Source organism: Brachyistius frenatus, unplaced genomic scaffold, assembly GCF_029030835.1.
Source record: "Brachyistius frenatus isolate BFR_SWC_R1_liver_20210118 unplaced genomic scaffold, ASM2903083v1 Contig_25, whole genome shotgun sequence".
NCBI lineage: Eukaryota > Metazoa > Chordata > Actinopteri > Embiotocidae > Brachyistius > Brachyistius frenatus.
Window position 1 is genome coordinate 4,656,852 of NW_027210624.1, and position 17,254 is coordinate 4,674,105.

The 17,254-nt window shown below is 41.1% G+C and overlaps 1 protein-coding gene across 5 annotated transcripts in view; it reads right to left on the minus strand.

The window, feature by feature from the left end:
• Positions 1–17,254, minus strand: part of LOC138620666 (E3 ubiquitin-protein ligase HECW1) — a 79,165-nt gene that overhangs the window by 26,743 nt on the left and 35,168 nt on the right. For 3 of the 5 annotated variants that reach the window (XM_069698095.1, XM_069698096.1, XM_069698097.1), the window contains 5 exons: positions 10,796–10,938; positions 10,314–10,414; positions 8,171–9,165; positions 6,659–7,238; positions 689–787 (listed from right to left, as the gene is read on the minus strand). In XM_069698095.1, coding sequence (XP_069554196.1) covers positions 689–787; positions 6,659–7,238; positions 8,171–9,165; positions 10,314–10,414; positions 10,796–10,938 — 1,918 coding nt within the window. The remainder of the gene's footprint in view (positions 1–688; positions 788–6,658; positions 7,239–8,170; positions 9,166–10,313; positions 10,415–10,795; positions 10,939–17,254) is intronic. The other 2 variants (XM_069698098.1, XM_069698099.1) reach the window with 1 other exon arrangement.

Below are 17,254 nucleotides of genomic sequence, written 5' to 3' on the forward strand. Positions count from 1 at the left end.
CTGCACATTTAAAAGAATCCTCACTGCACATCGTTAGTAGATCAGCTTGGACATTTATTTGCAGGTGAAGTGAAGTTTGCACGTGATTTTACACATGTGAACCTTTAGTAAATCAGGCCCTTAGTATCTTGTGGTTTTAAGTGTTAAGAGTTATAAGGGGACCTTTTCACTTTTCCACTTGTAGAAAAATGCAAAACAACCAGATAGAGGTGTTGTTGAGGTGTCTGTATTTTAGAAGGTGATAAACCACTGCTGTATAAATCAAAAGAATCAGACAGCTAACTGTGCATCAATGTATGACAAAAAAAAAAGAGTTAACAAACTGTGTAACGGAAACGACACTCTGATTAGGGCACTCAGTTGAATGATGATGTAACAGCTGAGTGAAGTTTGAGCCTTTCTGGGAGCTGACCTTCCTGCTCTTAATAAGCTGAGACCAGCAAGACATCCAAACCCAACACTGAGAGCAAATCCACTGTGAAGCACGCAGCAGAAAGTCAAATAAAGCTTTACATTTAAAGCTCAAAGAGAGTGCAGGCAGGGAGAGTGTGATGAGGATGACAGCAAACACAGAGGAGATGGAACATGTTTGGAAAGCAAACACGGGCAGCATGCGCACACAGACAGCCACAATAAGTGCACACCAAGGATGAGACTCCAGAGTAAGACTGGGAGCTGTAGTTCTTACTTGGAGGTAAGGCTTGGTCAGTGGCAGCAGGAAAATGGTTTAGGTCATGGCTGGGTCGCTGGACTGGAAGATGGCCAACAGGAGGGGGGAAGCCTGAGCCTACAGGACACCAGAGAGACAGTACGGGAGAAATCACCATCCTGTCGGCATCTCCATGATCTGCCACACTAAAAGCCTGTATCTCCTGGAATTCTGTTCATACAGCGGATGACTTCAAATGTCACACACTCTGTAGCGTCAAGGAAAGCCGAGGGTGTGAAGGCTGTAGGTGTGCCGTGTAGATTAGTTGATTAATGAATCAAGAGAAAATGTATTACCAATTAGTTTGCTATTGGATTTGCTGCTTTGTTTTATCTGACATGTTTTACTTGTATATCATCTTGATGTTTTATAAGCCCGTACAATTAATTGGTTGAACAATCATTAATGAAAATATTCATTGGTTTCCTGTTTACAGATCCAGCAGCAACAAGAGCACGGATTTAGATCGCCATCTATGGCCACCTGGTAAACCACAGTATTTAATGCTCCACTGTGTTCCACTGCAAAATCTAAGACTTGATCACCACTGTTGATGCACAGTTGGCACTGTGCATCCTGGGAGATCGATCAGGAGTGGACAGTTCACACCTAGCATCATCATGCGAGTGACCAGATCTCACTTCCCCTCTCTATATGCAAATTAATATGTGTATCAAGTACGTTGTAAATAAACAAGCAAATAAACAAATGAACAGAAACGGAAGGAGAAAATCGAAGAGACAGGCATTTAGTCTCATTTTAATGCAGCATCTATTAGAAATTAATGTTGTATTTTACATTTGTAAAAGTCTTAACGCTTAAGTTTATAATTTACAACCTTCAGACTTCAGATTATTGAATTATTACAGCAGGTGTGAGAGGATCGGGCTCTGCGCTGCGGTGGATAAATGAACCGTGGGAGGGAGCGGCGGATCTTCCACATCTGTGCTTGGCATAATGACACAGGATTATTTTTCAAATAACAAAAAAATAAATGTAAGAGGAGCAGACAGTCGCCTTCAGGTGTAGAAAGTGTTGTAGAAGAGAACAGAAACAAACATAATGTAACAAACCTACTGGTGACAGTTACACGTGGAAGAACCGCGTCAGATACGAGCACAGGATGTCACATGTCTCTGAGTACTGCTTCCTGTCTTTCTATTTCTAATGCAGATGACATCAGTTGATCAGGATGTGTTCACACGGCTAAAACAATGTGTTCATATGTGTCTGAGAGCACCTCTGAATGTGGCCTGAGCAGATCTCAATGCATCCTTTGCATTTACATCTGTACTTTGATCTCACCCAGGTTGAATGGTAATGATCAGCCTATATGAATATTCCCTTAAACAATACACAGGGTGCTGTGAAGCATTGTTTATACAGAAAATACTGATTGAGTGCAGGCACTAAACATAAATCCAGAGTTTTGCAGAACTGTCAAAAAAGTTGACGTCAAACATGATATTACACTTATTTCCCTCTGATCTGCATACTCGTTGGCTACCAGCAATCTCTTTTGAACTTATCGCCGACAGCTTTCATATCAGCTTTTAAAAATTATCTTACGGACTGAATGTATGATCGGGATGAGGAAAAATATGCGTTAATGCAAAATGGAAATACACACAACATGCTTTGAGACGGGGATGTGTGGAAGATCAGCTGGAGCCAGTTTGGTGGAAATGTAATCCATACAATGCCATCACATTAATGAGGAAGCATCCCACCCCACTGGGAAGACACAATATCACCGAAGCAGAGACACCGTGGTAGCAGTTGTTAAATGTCTCGTAAATGAGTGGATACATGATTGCAAAAGGCTGCAACATCAGTGTTCTCACAGCAGGTTGGACGGTGGGAGAAAAAACACACAACAGACAGAACCGCATCACGATGACTGAAATACCTTCCAGACAAAAAGCTGAAGCAACGCTGGCTTCACAATATCTACAACATAACTGCAGCAAAAGTATTTATTCTACCTCATATCAGAGAATATAGAAGACACAACACATGACTGCAGCCCTTGAGGTTATAGCAGCAGCATCTTCCACACTTACCCGAGTTATCTGCCAAAAATGTGAACTTGTTACAATATGGAAAACAAAACAGAATGTACATAATTACTCAGTGTACATGCAAAGCAAAAGTAGATGGTTTCATATGATCTGGACAGATTAAGATCAGTGGGGCAGTTTGATAACCTCTTGGTCAAAAGAGATAGGTTGTAAATCTGGTCACCTTCACCCACTGTTGCCTCACAGCTGCACATTCATATGTGCACAACTCAATTTGGTGTACTTAAATATGACAATTTACGTACCAACCGTTGTCAGTCTGCAGGGAAAACAACTGTCAGTGATCTAGAAAGATAATCACAACATTCAATGCTGCTCCACACATTACTTCAGTATCACCGTGTAAAACTATCTAGTTCTGACTTCATCCAATCAATTACAGACATTTGCTTTCTTATATAAACCAAACCATCCGACACTTGTGTTCATCCCACTTGTTTGGGCCATTTTATAGAAGGAACTTCCGGCCCATTCACTGAACTGTTAGTGAGCAGTTTTCCTGGGTTTGGCCCCATTTGAGAGGTGGCACTGATCCATGTTCTCAAGGAACTCACAGGTTGATCAGGGTCTGTGCTTGCTGAGCAGAGTGTGTGACGTGCCACAAACACAACTAGCAGAAACTATCATTTGAGAACGCTGGAGAAGATTTTTGGGGAAAATTACAGAGAAATGATGTCTTCCCCACTGTCAGCTTTTAAAAGCATGTCTCATCCTTTCCCGTTGATAAAATTAAGTGGAAAGCTGAGCTCATCACCTTTACCCTAAAATCTTACAAAGGTTCATTTATTGAGGTTATGGGAAGCTTCACGTAACCTTGGTATTTATAGTGTTGTTCTAACTTAGTAATCATAAGAGCCCTTGAGGTTCACTGAAAGGTTTGTGTTGCTATAAATACGGGCCCTGAATAAAACATGTATGACCGGGAAATGAGATTAGGAGTAAACCAAAGTTGTATATTTAGTGTGTATTCAATTTAATATGATTATTTTCTATGGGAAAACGTGTCGTTGCATTTGATCTTTTTTAATGACATGAATGGCAACTGAAATTATGTGACGATTTAAATTCCGGCCTGTGACATGATGCCATCACAGATTCACTTCATCATTAAGCTCCGACTGACTCCTGTTTTTGAGTTGCTGTGCAGAACAGAGCCGACAGGGTCGACACGAACTCCAACAGCTTTACACAAAAATAACTTTTCACAGCAACACCCTTATCTTTAAATAGCTGCAGCGCCACTCTTACCACAACATTACTCGTGCACTTCCTTGTTTACTCTGCTGCAAATTGGTCTGTGACCGAGTTCACATCACGCTAGAGGAGATGGAAAACCTTCATCTCATCTTCTCAACACCCACACCCAAAATCATTTGCACTTATGATTCAAAAAAGGACTTGTAAACTCAGCACAGCGCCCATAATTTGATCGGAGTTATTTCTATTTGTGTGAATGCATCACATCTGTCTATCAGGCCTGGATGACCTTCATGGCTTCGTCAGACTCTACAAAAAAATCTCAAATGGCACCAAAAAAAAGCACTAACCCAAGTCTTAAATATACATAAAGGGTTTCCAATAATCACACACTGTTGTGATCATTAATATTTAATCAAAAAGCAACATATCAGATCAGATGTATATGAAAATACCAAAGTAGAAGGAAAAAATAAATAATCCTCTCTGGCTGCACTGTGTGAGTGTGTTTTGATGGGACCAGGAGGGGGAAAATGAACAAACCTGGCAGGAAGTCTGGCATGGCTGTGATTCTATTTCAGAGGAGTGGAACTTCATTTTGTTTCTGCAAAACTGTGTGTGTCTGTGTGCTTGCTTGTGTGTGTGTGTGTGTGTGTGTGTGTGTGTGTGTGTGTGTGTGTGTGTGTGTGTGTGTGTGTGTGTGTGTGTGTGTGTGTGTGTGTGTGTGTGTGTGTGTGTGTGTGTGTGTGTGTGTGTGTGTGTGTGTGTCTGTGACCTACTTTTTTTTTTATCAGAGTGCATAACAGTCCTCATTTAAAATGTACAAATATAAACATATCAAGGCCAGTCAATCTCAGTTTCCTGCAGGTCATATACAGCAGCTAAAACCAGAGACAGTAACAACAAATGTTACTGATATTCTGGAAGTAATTTGCTCCTGCCCCCCCCCCCCCACACACACACACACACACACACACATACACACACACACACTCCCCCCAAACAGTAAACGAAACATTTCTCGGTTTTCGTCGAGTTTTCATCAGTGTTTCGGTGGCACCCTCAAACTGAGCCTTGTCAGAGGCGTTATAAACAATTTACAGAAATGTTTGTGAAGGTTTGAGCTTGCCTCTTTAGCCTACACCTACGCTGCAGAGTTAGAGACAGTCAAAGCTCGTGACCAAACACAAACACGCTGGAGGGTGTCCTTTTATATTCTGGCTGTCAACTATCTGTAAGTGGCCTCGACATAGACGCTATTAGGTTGTTTGAGATACAATGAACTATGTCGAAATAAATTGACCAAATGTTTAATTTCTTTGTTTGTCAATATCCGACACATTCAGAATTATTACCACTTGTAAAAGTTCTATTTTAAAAGGCCAGTTTTGTGTTTCTCTGAAATATAGTGCAGTGCTAACAGTGTTACTCATTACATTCTTTGTCAGCTATCATAAATGTCTGACAACTCGGGGCTTGAACTAACAACTACTTGTCAACAAGAAGAATATTTCCCCAGCACCAATTCCATCGGTAGTACAACAGAGTCATTTGGAGTTGAGGGTAAAAGTATTGAATGATATTTGTGTGGCAATGCTGTTTCAATACACGGACGCCAAGTATTGACAGTTTGACTGTGAGTCAATTGCTATCAAGCTACCAATTGATAAAACTTTAAACTTCCTGCAGATTTTTCACATTAAAAACCCAAAATGCAAATGAGGATTCAAGCCATTGAAAGTTGTAGATTATTTGGAATGTGAAACACCTGTCTTAGAATTGTTGAATTTGACTGATAATAAATTATCAGATTGACAATCGTGGAAGCATGGCATGACCCTTATTGTTTTTATCAAATAAACTTAGGTGATATTCTAAGTTTACATATAACATATGGCCACTATTTGAGAAGTATCTGTCTATATGGCTGTAGTCAGTTAAATCATTTTACAAGTTCCAATCAATTAGTGACTTGCTCAAGATCATTAAGTTTGGCAGTTTGCAACGTTATTTCCTTTTTTAATCTTTAAATAATGATTTAAGAATTGAACTTACAAAAAAAGTATATCAAAAGTTAAGTTTTTGTTGCCATTTTTTGAAAGTTGACAATACAAAACAGGCCAGGTATAAATACACATGAAGACTCCTTGCGGTTGTTGTGTATTTTGCTGTTGTGTAGTATGTGCCTTAACATTTAGGTTAGGTTAAGTTAGGTTAGGTTAGGTTAGGTAGTTACTTTATTAATCCCCGAGGGGAAATGTTTTCGCTACAGCAGCATACAGGAAGCAATAAGATAATAATAGAATAATAGAAAGCAATACAATAGCAGTAAGATAGCAGCAATTTAGCTACTGGGACTTGTATTCAGATTTATAATCTTATCATATTCCACCTCACATTTACATTTACTTCATTATTTATAGTTTCCATTTTGTGATTGGCCAGACTCTTGTCAGTGTTTGCACTTTACACACAATCCAAGCAGTTGGTCAGAAAACAAAGCCTGCTGCTGCTGTATGAGCCCGGGATGTAAATCCAACGCTGATGTGTTGCTTTCTGAACTTCTGCTAAATTTCTCTGCTCTTATCTGAAAGGATGTCAGTGAGTTTTAACCCAGAATGAAGCTGAGACTTCAGCAGACCACCGATAAAAAGATCATGTTTAATCTCACCGATGCTGTTCCTGTCACTGGGCCCGGCCACAGCTGGCTCCCCCTGCTCTCCTCTCCTGGCCTCCTTCCACCTGCCCGTCCTCCTCTCCTCTCCTGCCCCTTCCAGCTCCTGGCCCTCAGGGCTGTGACCCACGTCAGGTACTGACTCAAAGGCGCTCTCCTCATCTTCATCTTCGTCCTGGGAGGAGAACACGGTGCTGCCGGAGAGTCGGTTGCTGTCCACTGAGGAGAGGCGGGTATGGCTGCAGAAGCGGTTCCTCCCCTCGTAGCCTGAGTTGCTGTAGCACGATGTGCTGTAACAGGAGGTGCTGTAGCAGGAGGTGCTGTAGCAGGAGGTGTCACAAAACTCACACTCGTTTTCACCCGGAGCTCTGTGGGTGCTGCCGCCGACTCTCCTCCCTTCTCCGTGACTGGAATCCCCCTCCTCACTCTCCAGGCAGGAGGGAGAGATCCTCCTGCCTGCTGCATGCCCGACTCCAACTCCCTCTCCTTCCAGGAGCTGGTTCAGCTCAGAGAGGCGCTCAATGGAAAGGCTGCGAGGCAGAGAACGCCGGCAGCAGGGGCCTGGACACTCAGGAACCTGCGAGAACACACATAAATCAGTTATCATTACATTAAAGGGGAGAAGTTGGTCGGCCTGACATATTTGGATTTCAAAATCATACATCGTGGTAGAATTACCACAAAATCCTCCACCGCTTTCTAAAAGAAATAATAAAAGTAACATTTTGTTTGTTTGAGTTTTTAAAGTCAATTTACAGGCTGTAAAACGTTCAATCACAAAACAAAAAAAGGATTTAAACCTTTAAAAGAGTAGAAAACAACAGCAACACAATGGCCACGTCTGAGGAAAGAAAAATAACCTAAATTGTGATGTACAACAACAACTTTCTATTGGTGGAACTCTAAAAATTGTTTTTGGAACAGCAGATAAAAAAAAAATATATATATATATATATATATATAATTATATTTTTGTCATACATAAATAGTCAACAGCCAGGTTTGGTCAGGATTCTTACTAGACACTGGGAGACACAGAGAGGGAAGAAGCAGAGGTCTGGGAGGACACATGTCTGGCCAGAGCTAGGAAGAAGGACTTGGAAGGAGCCACTGATCAAAGGGAAGTAATGGATATCTGACTAGGAAACACTGGAAACAAAGACATTTAAGTTTGATCAATATTGTAATTCTTTTGAGTTTATTAAACCTTATTCTCCTTTTAACTTGGGTCTTTGACAAGAAAATAAAGCTGGCTTTTGTTTTGAAACCTTGTGTTTTTGCTTGTTCTCTCAGTCATACTGCACTGCCTCCCCTTACGCTGCCATAGCGTGGCATCACAATATATGACTTATTGTTAAAAAGGTACACTTTCAGTGATTGAAAACTTTTTCAGTTTTCAGTTTCCTACTCCCCATCTGTTTGTTTGCCAGTTTCTATGGTACAAGCATCAACTAATTCAGTAACAAGCTATGTGCCCTATGTTATTTACAAGCTCATCACTGTCCCTACCTGAGAGGGAGACAGGGTCGTATCTTCATCTTCCTCGTCCTCCTGCCCTTCCTCCTCTTTAGACGTTTTAAGCGTGGGCGATGTGGCGTTGGTGTCCAGAGTAGTGCTGCTGTTGTCTCCCTCTCCGGTCTGCTCATCCTCCTGGCTGGGTGCTCTCTGCTGGGCCGAAGGGAGGCTGTGGAGGAGGTGGTGAATCCGGATGTAGTGGGATCGCGGTGTCTCTAGCTCGCCGCAGGCCGACGCAATTACCGTCTCCAGCTCTGACACTGGGAGAGAACAGGGGCGGTTTTTACGGCGCGAGGGAGCATTGGAGTTGTAATTTGAGAAGATGGTCGGGCAGGAATAGGGAGCACAGCTTCTTTCTCCTCCCTCTGTTGCCTCCTGTGGCCCTTCAGCCGGGTCTGCTGGGGCGTCTTGGGTTACAGTGTTTTCCTCTGAGGGAGCCTCCACCGCGGTGGCCCCATCTTGTGTCACTACGGCAACAGGGTTGGGAGAGTCTGTCTCGGGTTGTGTTTCATCACCGACCTCGTTTCCTTCTAATGTCACCTCCTCTTCTGTCTGTGTTGCAGACTCCTCTCTCAGCTCCTCTCGTCCTTCCTCCTGCTGCCCTTCCTCCCTTCCCTCCTCATCTCCCCCCACGTTGCTGCTCTCCTGCTGTTCAGTGGCGGCCCCCTCCCCTTCCTCCTCCTCCTGCTCCACCTGAGGCTCAGCGGTCGGGGGTTCCTCCCTCACTGTGCTCTCCTCTTCCGCGGTTCCTTGCTCCACCTGTGTTGTTGCCTCGCCCTTCTCGTTCTCAGGAGGTTGGACTTCCTCCGGCGGGGAGGCTGATGCTTCTGAGGTCTCAGCATCAGGAGGGGCATCCAGTGGGAGATCAGGCATGTCGGGACCCACACTCAGTGTGTCATCGTCAGGTGCCTCATTTGCATGGTTTACATCGGCTACGTTTTCCACCTCCGGGCAGGCTGCCTCTATGACTAGAGAGACCTCCTCATCATCTGAGAGAGGAAGAAGAAATGTTTGTATCATTGTTCAGCAAATTCACTTTTGACAGTTGCTGCCTTCAAACTGTTTGTTTTACAAGGGCACCGTCGCTGCATCGTGACGAGCGTTGCCCAAGACAGTTATGATTAAGTTAACAAAATACGTGTAGTGTTTTTTTCCCCCCTATAGTAGAATGATAAGTGGATGCAGCTAGACATGACCTGAGGACATTCATTCGACTTCACTCAGCTCACTGTGGAGACGCTACAGATGTTATACTCCTTTTTTGAAAACCTGGAAACAGACTTTAAGTGTAAAATCTGTGAAGTTTCCCTTTAAAAATGGCAGAGCTAAATTAATTCCCTACTTTGTCTTTTGCATGGTCTCATCATGACATTCTAAGCAGCCAGACGTTTGCATAACAAATACATTTTTGGATTAAATGTAATTAATACTTCTGTAACTTTACAGATATTGTTCGGACTGTTTTTTAAATATGCTGCTCGGAGGTTTTGTTTTTAATTTGGAAAAAGGCACATTAATATAGTTTTGGCTTTGCCAGATAAATAATGAGGCGCTCCTTTAAAAATACATTGAATATTATTGTCAACAATATATTTTATTCCTTTTTCTGTTAATGTGTGAACACAAATTATTGTTCTTTTCATGCTGGTCTTTGTAGCACTGAAAGGCAAAAAGCATGAAATACAGAGATTCACCTTTGTGATATTTTAGTTTATCCAATAGTTGACCTCCCTTTTTCCCCAAACTCACAAGTTCCATTTGAAGGCAGCAACTAGAATAGTAGGTATATCTTAATAATCCCAAATCATTACTCAAAGAAAACTAAGTAAAGAAAACCAATATCTGCAGACTACAGTATTTAATAACTGGAAGTCAAATGTCTAACACCAGGTGACATATAGCAAGAACCCTCCTCCCAAACTGTTTCCTGTTGACATTGCACTGGCATACTGAAGAGATATTAATTTATATAAATAAAAAATAAATACAGGGGGAGATAAATTTTTTTTTTAAAAAAGCACTGTTGTTGAAGCCTTGAGCGTTTCAACAAGGATCAACAGTGATCATGTGAACAGCGAGGGGAGATAGCAGGTAGCATGTGTGTCTATGCTGTGAGATGGGATGATGCCTTGTGTACCTGGGTGAATAGACGAGCTCAGCTCAAAGCGGAACTGCAGCTGGCCACAGACATGATCTGTGGGCAACCTGCGACCCAGCGAGTAACTCACTACTCGATCTCTGTGGACAAAAGACAGACAGACAGAGGACAAATTAAAGAGGGCTGAGAGACTCAGCAAGAAAATGACAGAAGTGAAATTGCAGAAGTAGTAATCATATTTTTTGATCAGAAAGAGCAAGCATAAATGGAAATATCGGCCCTAGTGAAGAAAGAGATGCTAAAATCAGACGGTCACGTGAGATTTAAAGTGTCTCCATCCGCCCACATCATCCACCTCATCATCTGTCTGTGTGAGTCACACACAAAATGTCCCCGGCCCTTACGGACCTGAATCATCAGGCACAAACAGCCAAACTGCGGCTGATGACAGATGTGCTGCTCTCAACTTCAAACAGTAAAAACCTCTGGATGAGTGTGTATGCTGTGTGTGTGTGTTTTACCCAATGGCATGTTTTTCCAGTAGCCTCTGAACAGGGACCGACAGCTTCCCCAGGAAGCGCTTGATGATCGGTCGACTCTTGGCAAACTTATCCTTCACCTCGATTTCCAGGACGTCGGTGGGCAGAGACACAAAGTTAAACCTCTGTGGGAACAGACAGATACAGAGGAGATGACATGTTAAGAGTCAGAACGCTCTGTGATATTTGTGAGTGCACAACAAGGTCATTAAGATCTCAGATGTTTTGGCCAAACATCTCTCCTACAAGCCATCCAAAAAAATATCAGAATAATCTGGAGAAGATATGTTTGGTGGGTAGCCTAATGTGTAACATATGGAAATATTTAACAAAACACATTATGTTTATACTGGATGTGTCTGGAAAGCATTTCATCAATGTTTGACTAAATAATTCAATTATTTAGTCATTAGTATTGCGTTTTTTTTTCTTTTCTCCCAACAATATCCACATCCAGCTGCTAAAGAATGATAAACATTTTTATGATTATGTTTCAGCACATCAAAGCACTTGGATAAGACGAGTGAAAGACTGCGGTTGTGGTTAAATATTGAACAGCTCTGTTGCTGTGTGTTCAGACCGAACGTGAAGGGAATGTTAGAGGCAGCACAAAAAGTCAGTGGAAAGACACCATTAAAGGCAGATTGGGCCAAAGCCAAAGACACAGAGCAGAAAAACACTTCAGCTTTATGAATCTGCCTCATGAACTTACAGTGAAAAAAAAAGAGGAAAAAGAACAGAGGAAAACAACAGGAGGAACTGGAGCTGTTGTGGAGTAAAGAGGCAGACGTAAACATACTTAGGTAAAATTTCTGCAGACAAGCAGACCAGCTTCCAGTGAAGGTAAAGTCATAGTGGGGGTTTAGAGGGAAAAAAAACTGTCCATCTGTCAAATATAAGTGAATCACAAAAGTCAAATATTTGCTTTGCGGATGCGGATGGTGATTCTGGTCTGTAAACTTTGAGTATCTTCTACGGGGGGTCCGATCAATCGGCCACCGATCATGATCGGCACAGTATTAGCCATAAGAAGTTTGATCGGTGGTCGCTAAAAAGGCCCATCAGAGGAGCTGATCACATGACATAAAAGCTAAAATGGCTTCTCTGGTCTGTAAGTACATCCAAGTGTCTGAAAAAGTTTTTATTTTTCGTATTAATAAAAAAAAGATACTGCTTTCTAATATTCTGGCCGTCGGACGGCAGCAGCAGAACGTTGATGCAGAGGAGCAAGCGGCTCTGAGCTGCAGAGGAAGCACCACGAGCTGCTCCTTGCATGCTCCGTCTGCTGAATTGCTGGATGAAGATGGGGAACATCAGCAGCAGATGTTCTTCTACCTACCGCAGCCAGATGTCATGTGAAGCAGACAGCTGCCTGTTTTTTGGCAGGACAAAATAAAAGTGACTTTCCCGGTCATGCACAAGCAACAGGAGACTGCACATGGAATATGTTGCACATGCTGCATAAACATTTGTCAATTAATGATAGTTTATAATTTCTTCATTTTTAATACAACAGTGTTGTTAAGAATATTTGAATAAGTAAATACACAATAACGAGAACGTTTCAAATAGGCCCTGTGATCAAAGATCGGCCTGAAAAATCCTGATCAGAGCACCTTTAGTATCTTCCAGAACCCAGTGGATTCTGTCTTCATACAGTCTCTAAATTTAAATTCTTTCAACTTTGGTGAGAAGAACCTTTTGAAATGAGGTTAGGCATTCCTGTGGCAGCCCACTGGGACTGAACTGATGGCTGAAATATTCAGGTTTTTGAAGGCACTAACAAAGAAACTAAAGCAGTGTGATTGATACCTAATAATCCTATATATCAGATCGGTAAACCAAAGTATATGAAGGATTTGAATTTTTCCAGATGAAAAGTTCAATTAATCTCAAAGTCATACCACTAACAACCATATAGTCATACCGCCAGCATGACCAAAGAAACCAGCACAAACAAAAGACAAGGTGGACGCTTCCAGCTTCCACATCTCATTTCTGTAAATTACACACTCAACCACAACTGGCTTGCAAACTGTTCACAAATTCCAGCAGGAATGTTCAAGAGTTACACAGATAAACATTTCCCTTTCGGCAGATGAATTAAAAAAGCGAAGTCTGCAGATACATCATTCTGCACAATGAAGCTCACACATCACAGTCGAGAAGCAGAAAAGCAGATTTTTGACTGGGAGGTCAAAACATGTTTTTTTTCCCGAGCCACCAGTTTTACAAAGACTGCAGATTACCATGAGATTAAACTGAGTTTGAAATTCATAACTATTGAGAAAATCCACAAAATATTCAATAAAATGTGCACAAAGGCCTGCATGTCTCTCTGGCTTCATTCACTTGCCACATCGGTCTATTGAACGAACACTAGAGTAAAAATGACTTTGTAGCCTTCTTAATTTAGGGTTTATTTTTCAATTGGAGATGTATGTGGTGTTAATATGAAATAAATAATCCCCCTCTCCTATTCCCTGTCCTAACTGCTGCCTGTCAGAGGGGATCTGATTGCTATCCAAGCTTTTTAAATGTTGCTTCAGAGCTTGGAACTTCAATTGTCCAAATCCTCCAAAGTGTTTTCCCTCCATTACCAAAATACAATTCAGAGGAAAACACTGAGCACAGCTTAAAGCCCTTGGAGAAATGCTTCAAAATTGCTGGCATTCAAACTCTGAACACTGGCACAAACCTATCAGCAGCTTTGTTCCAAAAATATTCACAATGGTCCTCCCCTTCTAAACCATACTGTGGATTTGTGAATATGATTCATGTCTCCAGATAAAGATCCCGCTTTCCTTGTCTCTTTATCGTCACATTCATCACTGCTCTGATGGTGAAAAACAACTTGCGTGTCCATGCCTTCCCACCAGTTTAAAACTGCAGCACATCAGGATTGTAGATGTTACTGCAAAGGAGGAAATATGTTATAATAGCTTTCCTCCTTTGTTTTTGACAGGATTTAGAATATCTACAACTTAAAAAGATGAAGCCTCCTAAATCTTTCCAGTTGGATCAATTCTTTCAGTGCTGATGTAGAGGGCGCCACAAACCCTCAATAAAATAAGGTTCAACCTGGCTCAAAGGCATATTTGTGGATGATCCGTGGAGGATTTATGCTGTTCAACTCATGCTTGCAGTATTGAAAGCTAATATAATTGCTGCTGTACTGACAATACAGAGTTGTAAACTTCTCTCTTATAGTTTCATAAAAATTGGAGACAAAACATTCTGACAACCTGCTTAAAACACTTAAAGCTCTGATCTGTTGAATTGTGACCTCTATGTGACCTTTGAGGAGACCTGTAGTTTCTGGCAACAAGACATTAGCAGCACTTATTTAGTTCTCTTTTCCTTTAAGTTGTGAGCTGCAGCCTTCAAACTTGTCCAAACTCCTGATTCACATAAAATCCTCATAAATCACTTTGTGTAGTGTTACATGTCATGTGTGTGTGTGTGTGTGTGTGTGTGTGTGTGTGTGTGTGTGTGTGTGTGTGTGTGTGTGTGTGTGTGTGTGTGTGTGTGTGAGCATTCTATGTTTTGAGAATGAATGTACATTTTTTGCATCTACTTTAATCAAAAGGTTTTTTTATGGCAACATACATGCGTAAACATCTGAGTGTGGACTTTTAAGGAGTTCTTTAGCTCATCAGAAGGATTCTGCTGTGGAACAGAACAAGCCTGAAGCAGAGGTGGAGAAAGGCATGACCTTCGCTCAGGTTTCTATGCTGAACTCTGTCTCTCTGTCATTATAATTTGGCTTTCCTGTCTCTTTAGGGCTGAACAGCTTTATTTAATATTGACATATGCTGTATTTCAACAATACAAATCTAAATTCAACAGTACAAACAGAATAGATAGAAAATGGGTTTGGGTTAAGTTCTGTGACTGATGGATGTGTGTAATTTCCAGCGTTGCTGGAGGTTTTGAGGACCATATGAAACCTGAAGGAAGACCAAGAGACTGGGTTAAAAAATACTTTACCTCCTCTGAATGTTTGGTCATTTATTTTGCAGTTTTACATATTCTACAAAAAAATACAGAATAAAGACCCCAAGCAATAATAAGATGGGAAATCCAAGTTCCCTTTGTAGTAAAGACACAAGCAAATACGATGTAATTTGTCATCTGTTAACTTTTATCAACACTAATCAGTTAGGGCTAGAAACCTTCTGAATAACATAATCCTGACCCATAGGCTTAATCAAAGAACCTGTTTCTGGTACTTCATACAGCAACTCAAAATGGTGCCAACAAAAAGTACAATTTTGGACATACCAGGAAAAACAGTCGCCTTAATTTTAATCCTACATTTTTTCCATCATAATTCTTTGGAATAAGAAATGCTTGTGATGAACAGTGTCCAGGAGTTATTTTAAACTGGTCGAGAGAAGTTAGGCTCTAAAATGGTTGCACAGAGACGGGTGAGTTTTGAGTAGAACTCTAAGTTCTGGAATGACTGCAGCATCAACCAGGGATAGCAGAGCTGTACTGGAAGCAACATCAATTATTTAGAAAAAAAGAAGATTCAAGTCAATGCTGTTTTAATTAGCAATATCTTCATTTTGCATTTTTGAGGCTGGAAATGACTTTGTTTCTAATTTGTTTTCATACATCATTTTGGCAATTCCTCTTTTTCTTCTTTCTCCACTTTCAGCAGACTTTCTTTCTGGATTTGATTTAGTTCATATTTCAACAAAGTCTCTGAATCTCCATCTACTTCAAGCTTCAACTTGATCCTATGTGTTTTTCAGCTGCAAATGATCAGATAGAATCTGAAGGGCGGACACCAAGATTTAATTGAATGTGTGTGTGTGTGTGTGTGTGTGTGTGTGTGTGTGTGTGTGTGTGTGTGTGTGTGTGTGTGTGTGTGTGTGTGTGTGTGTGTGTGTGTGTGTGTGTGTGTGTGTGTGTGTGTGTGTGTGTGTGTGTGTGTGTGTGTTTATCAGCTGTGGCTGTAGTAAATTGTAGCTGCTGTCTTCTGCTAACCTTGCAGCTGAGCAGTACTTCAGCTGCTGTTGCAGTCTGTGTTTGAATCATATTGGCTGTTTCCTGATGCCTTCAGATTAGAAAATGTGTTCCTGTATGTCCTGTGATATTTCATTTTCAGCCGCAGAGGTGGGGAACAAATGAAAACAGATCGATGAGGGCGGATGCAATGGATGAAACAAAGGTAGGAAAGCATAAAAAAGTCAAAAAGTGTATTGGTTGCATGGAATGAAGTCAGAAGATGAGAAGAGGAGGATGAGAAAGGCTGGGCTGGGGAAATTTGTGTGCAGAGTGAAAAAGGAGGAGGAGTGAATAATTTACAAGGTGAGCCAGGAGGAAGCGAACACAGCGAAAGTGTGTATTTGTGGGTGAAGAGTGCGGGACAAACCCAATAAAGATAGCGAGATTGTATGAGAGAGAGAGAGAGAGAGAGAGTAAGGAGGAGGGATTATGTGTTGTTGCAGCAGAAGTATGCCATATTAATCACCAAGAAAAAAAGTGAAATAAAGATGAAGAACAGGAGGAAGACGCCACAAATAGGGAAAAGCAGGAGAAGTTTAAGGGATTAAGCAAAATATAACTAGAAGTGAGTAAAAAGCAGTGTACAGATCATGTGATTGATGTGTATTTTCAGACCAGAAATAGTTAATCAGAGACCAGACTTAAAGAGAAATGCCTCCAATATAGTTCTGTACTTTCACACAAAGAAAGTTTCAAATCAAAGCAGCAGAGGGAAAAATATTCTGACTTTTAGATTGTAGTATTGGTTTAACCTTTAAAAACACAGGTTCATACATTTCCCACAATGTAACCTGACAGTGTGTCTTCATTAGACTCTTCCTGTCTTCATATTAAAAACTCATGGTGAGCTAACCTGGATGACATCACTTTGCCATCGTGGGGGTTATTTTGTCACAGAAGACATTTCACAGCTGTTTTCACAGGATGAGTCCAACTTTTATGATCTTTATTTATAAAATCAGTATTTTATACTATACCCATGAGGCTGTCAGGATGCTGAACTCTCTCCCCCTTGCGACATAAAGTCGGAACTTTTGCATTATGGACCCGTATTTGCACAACATGATACATATACAGTATATCCTGCAGTTAAGCATCGCTGTGGTTGTTGTCTGTTTTTGTTGCTATGTATTTATACTTTTCTTGTTTTATCTTTATATTTTATACACCGTGGGACTGTGAGAAACAATATTTAGATCTCTCTGTATGTCTTGTACATATGGTGAATTGACAATAAAGTTGACTTTGACTTAAATGAATTCCGTTTATGTAAAAACATACAACTTTGTTTTATCGTTCGTACCTTTGCTTACCTTTGTCTCGACTTTCACACTTACATGTTAGCACAGTTACTTGTGCAGCATGTGAATTTTAACAGGGTAGTGTTTTCTCATTTGCACACTGCCATCCTACACTTACTGGAAA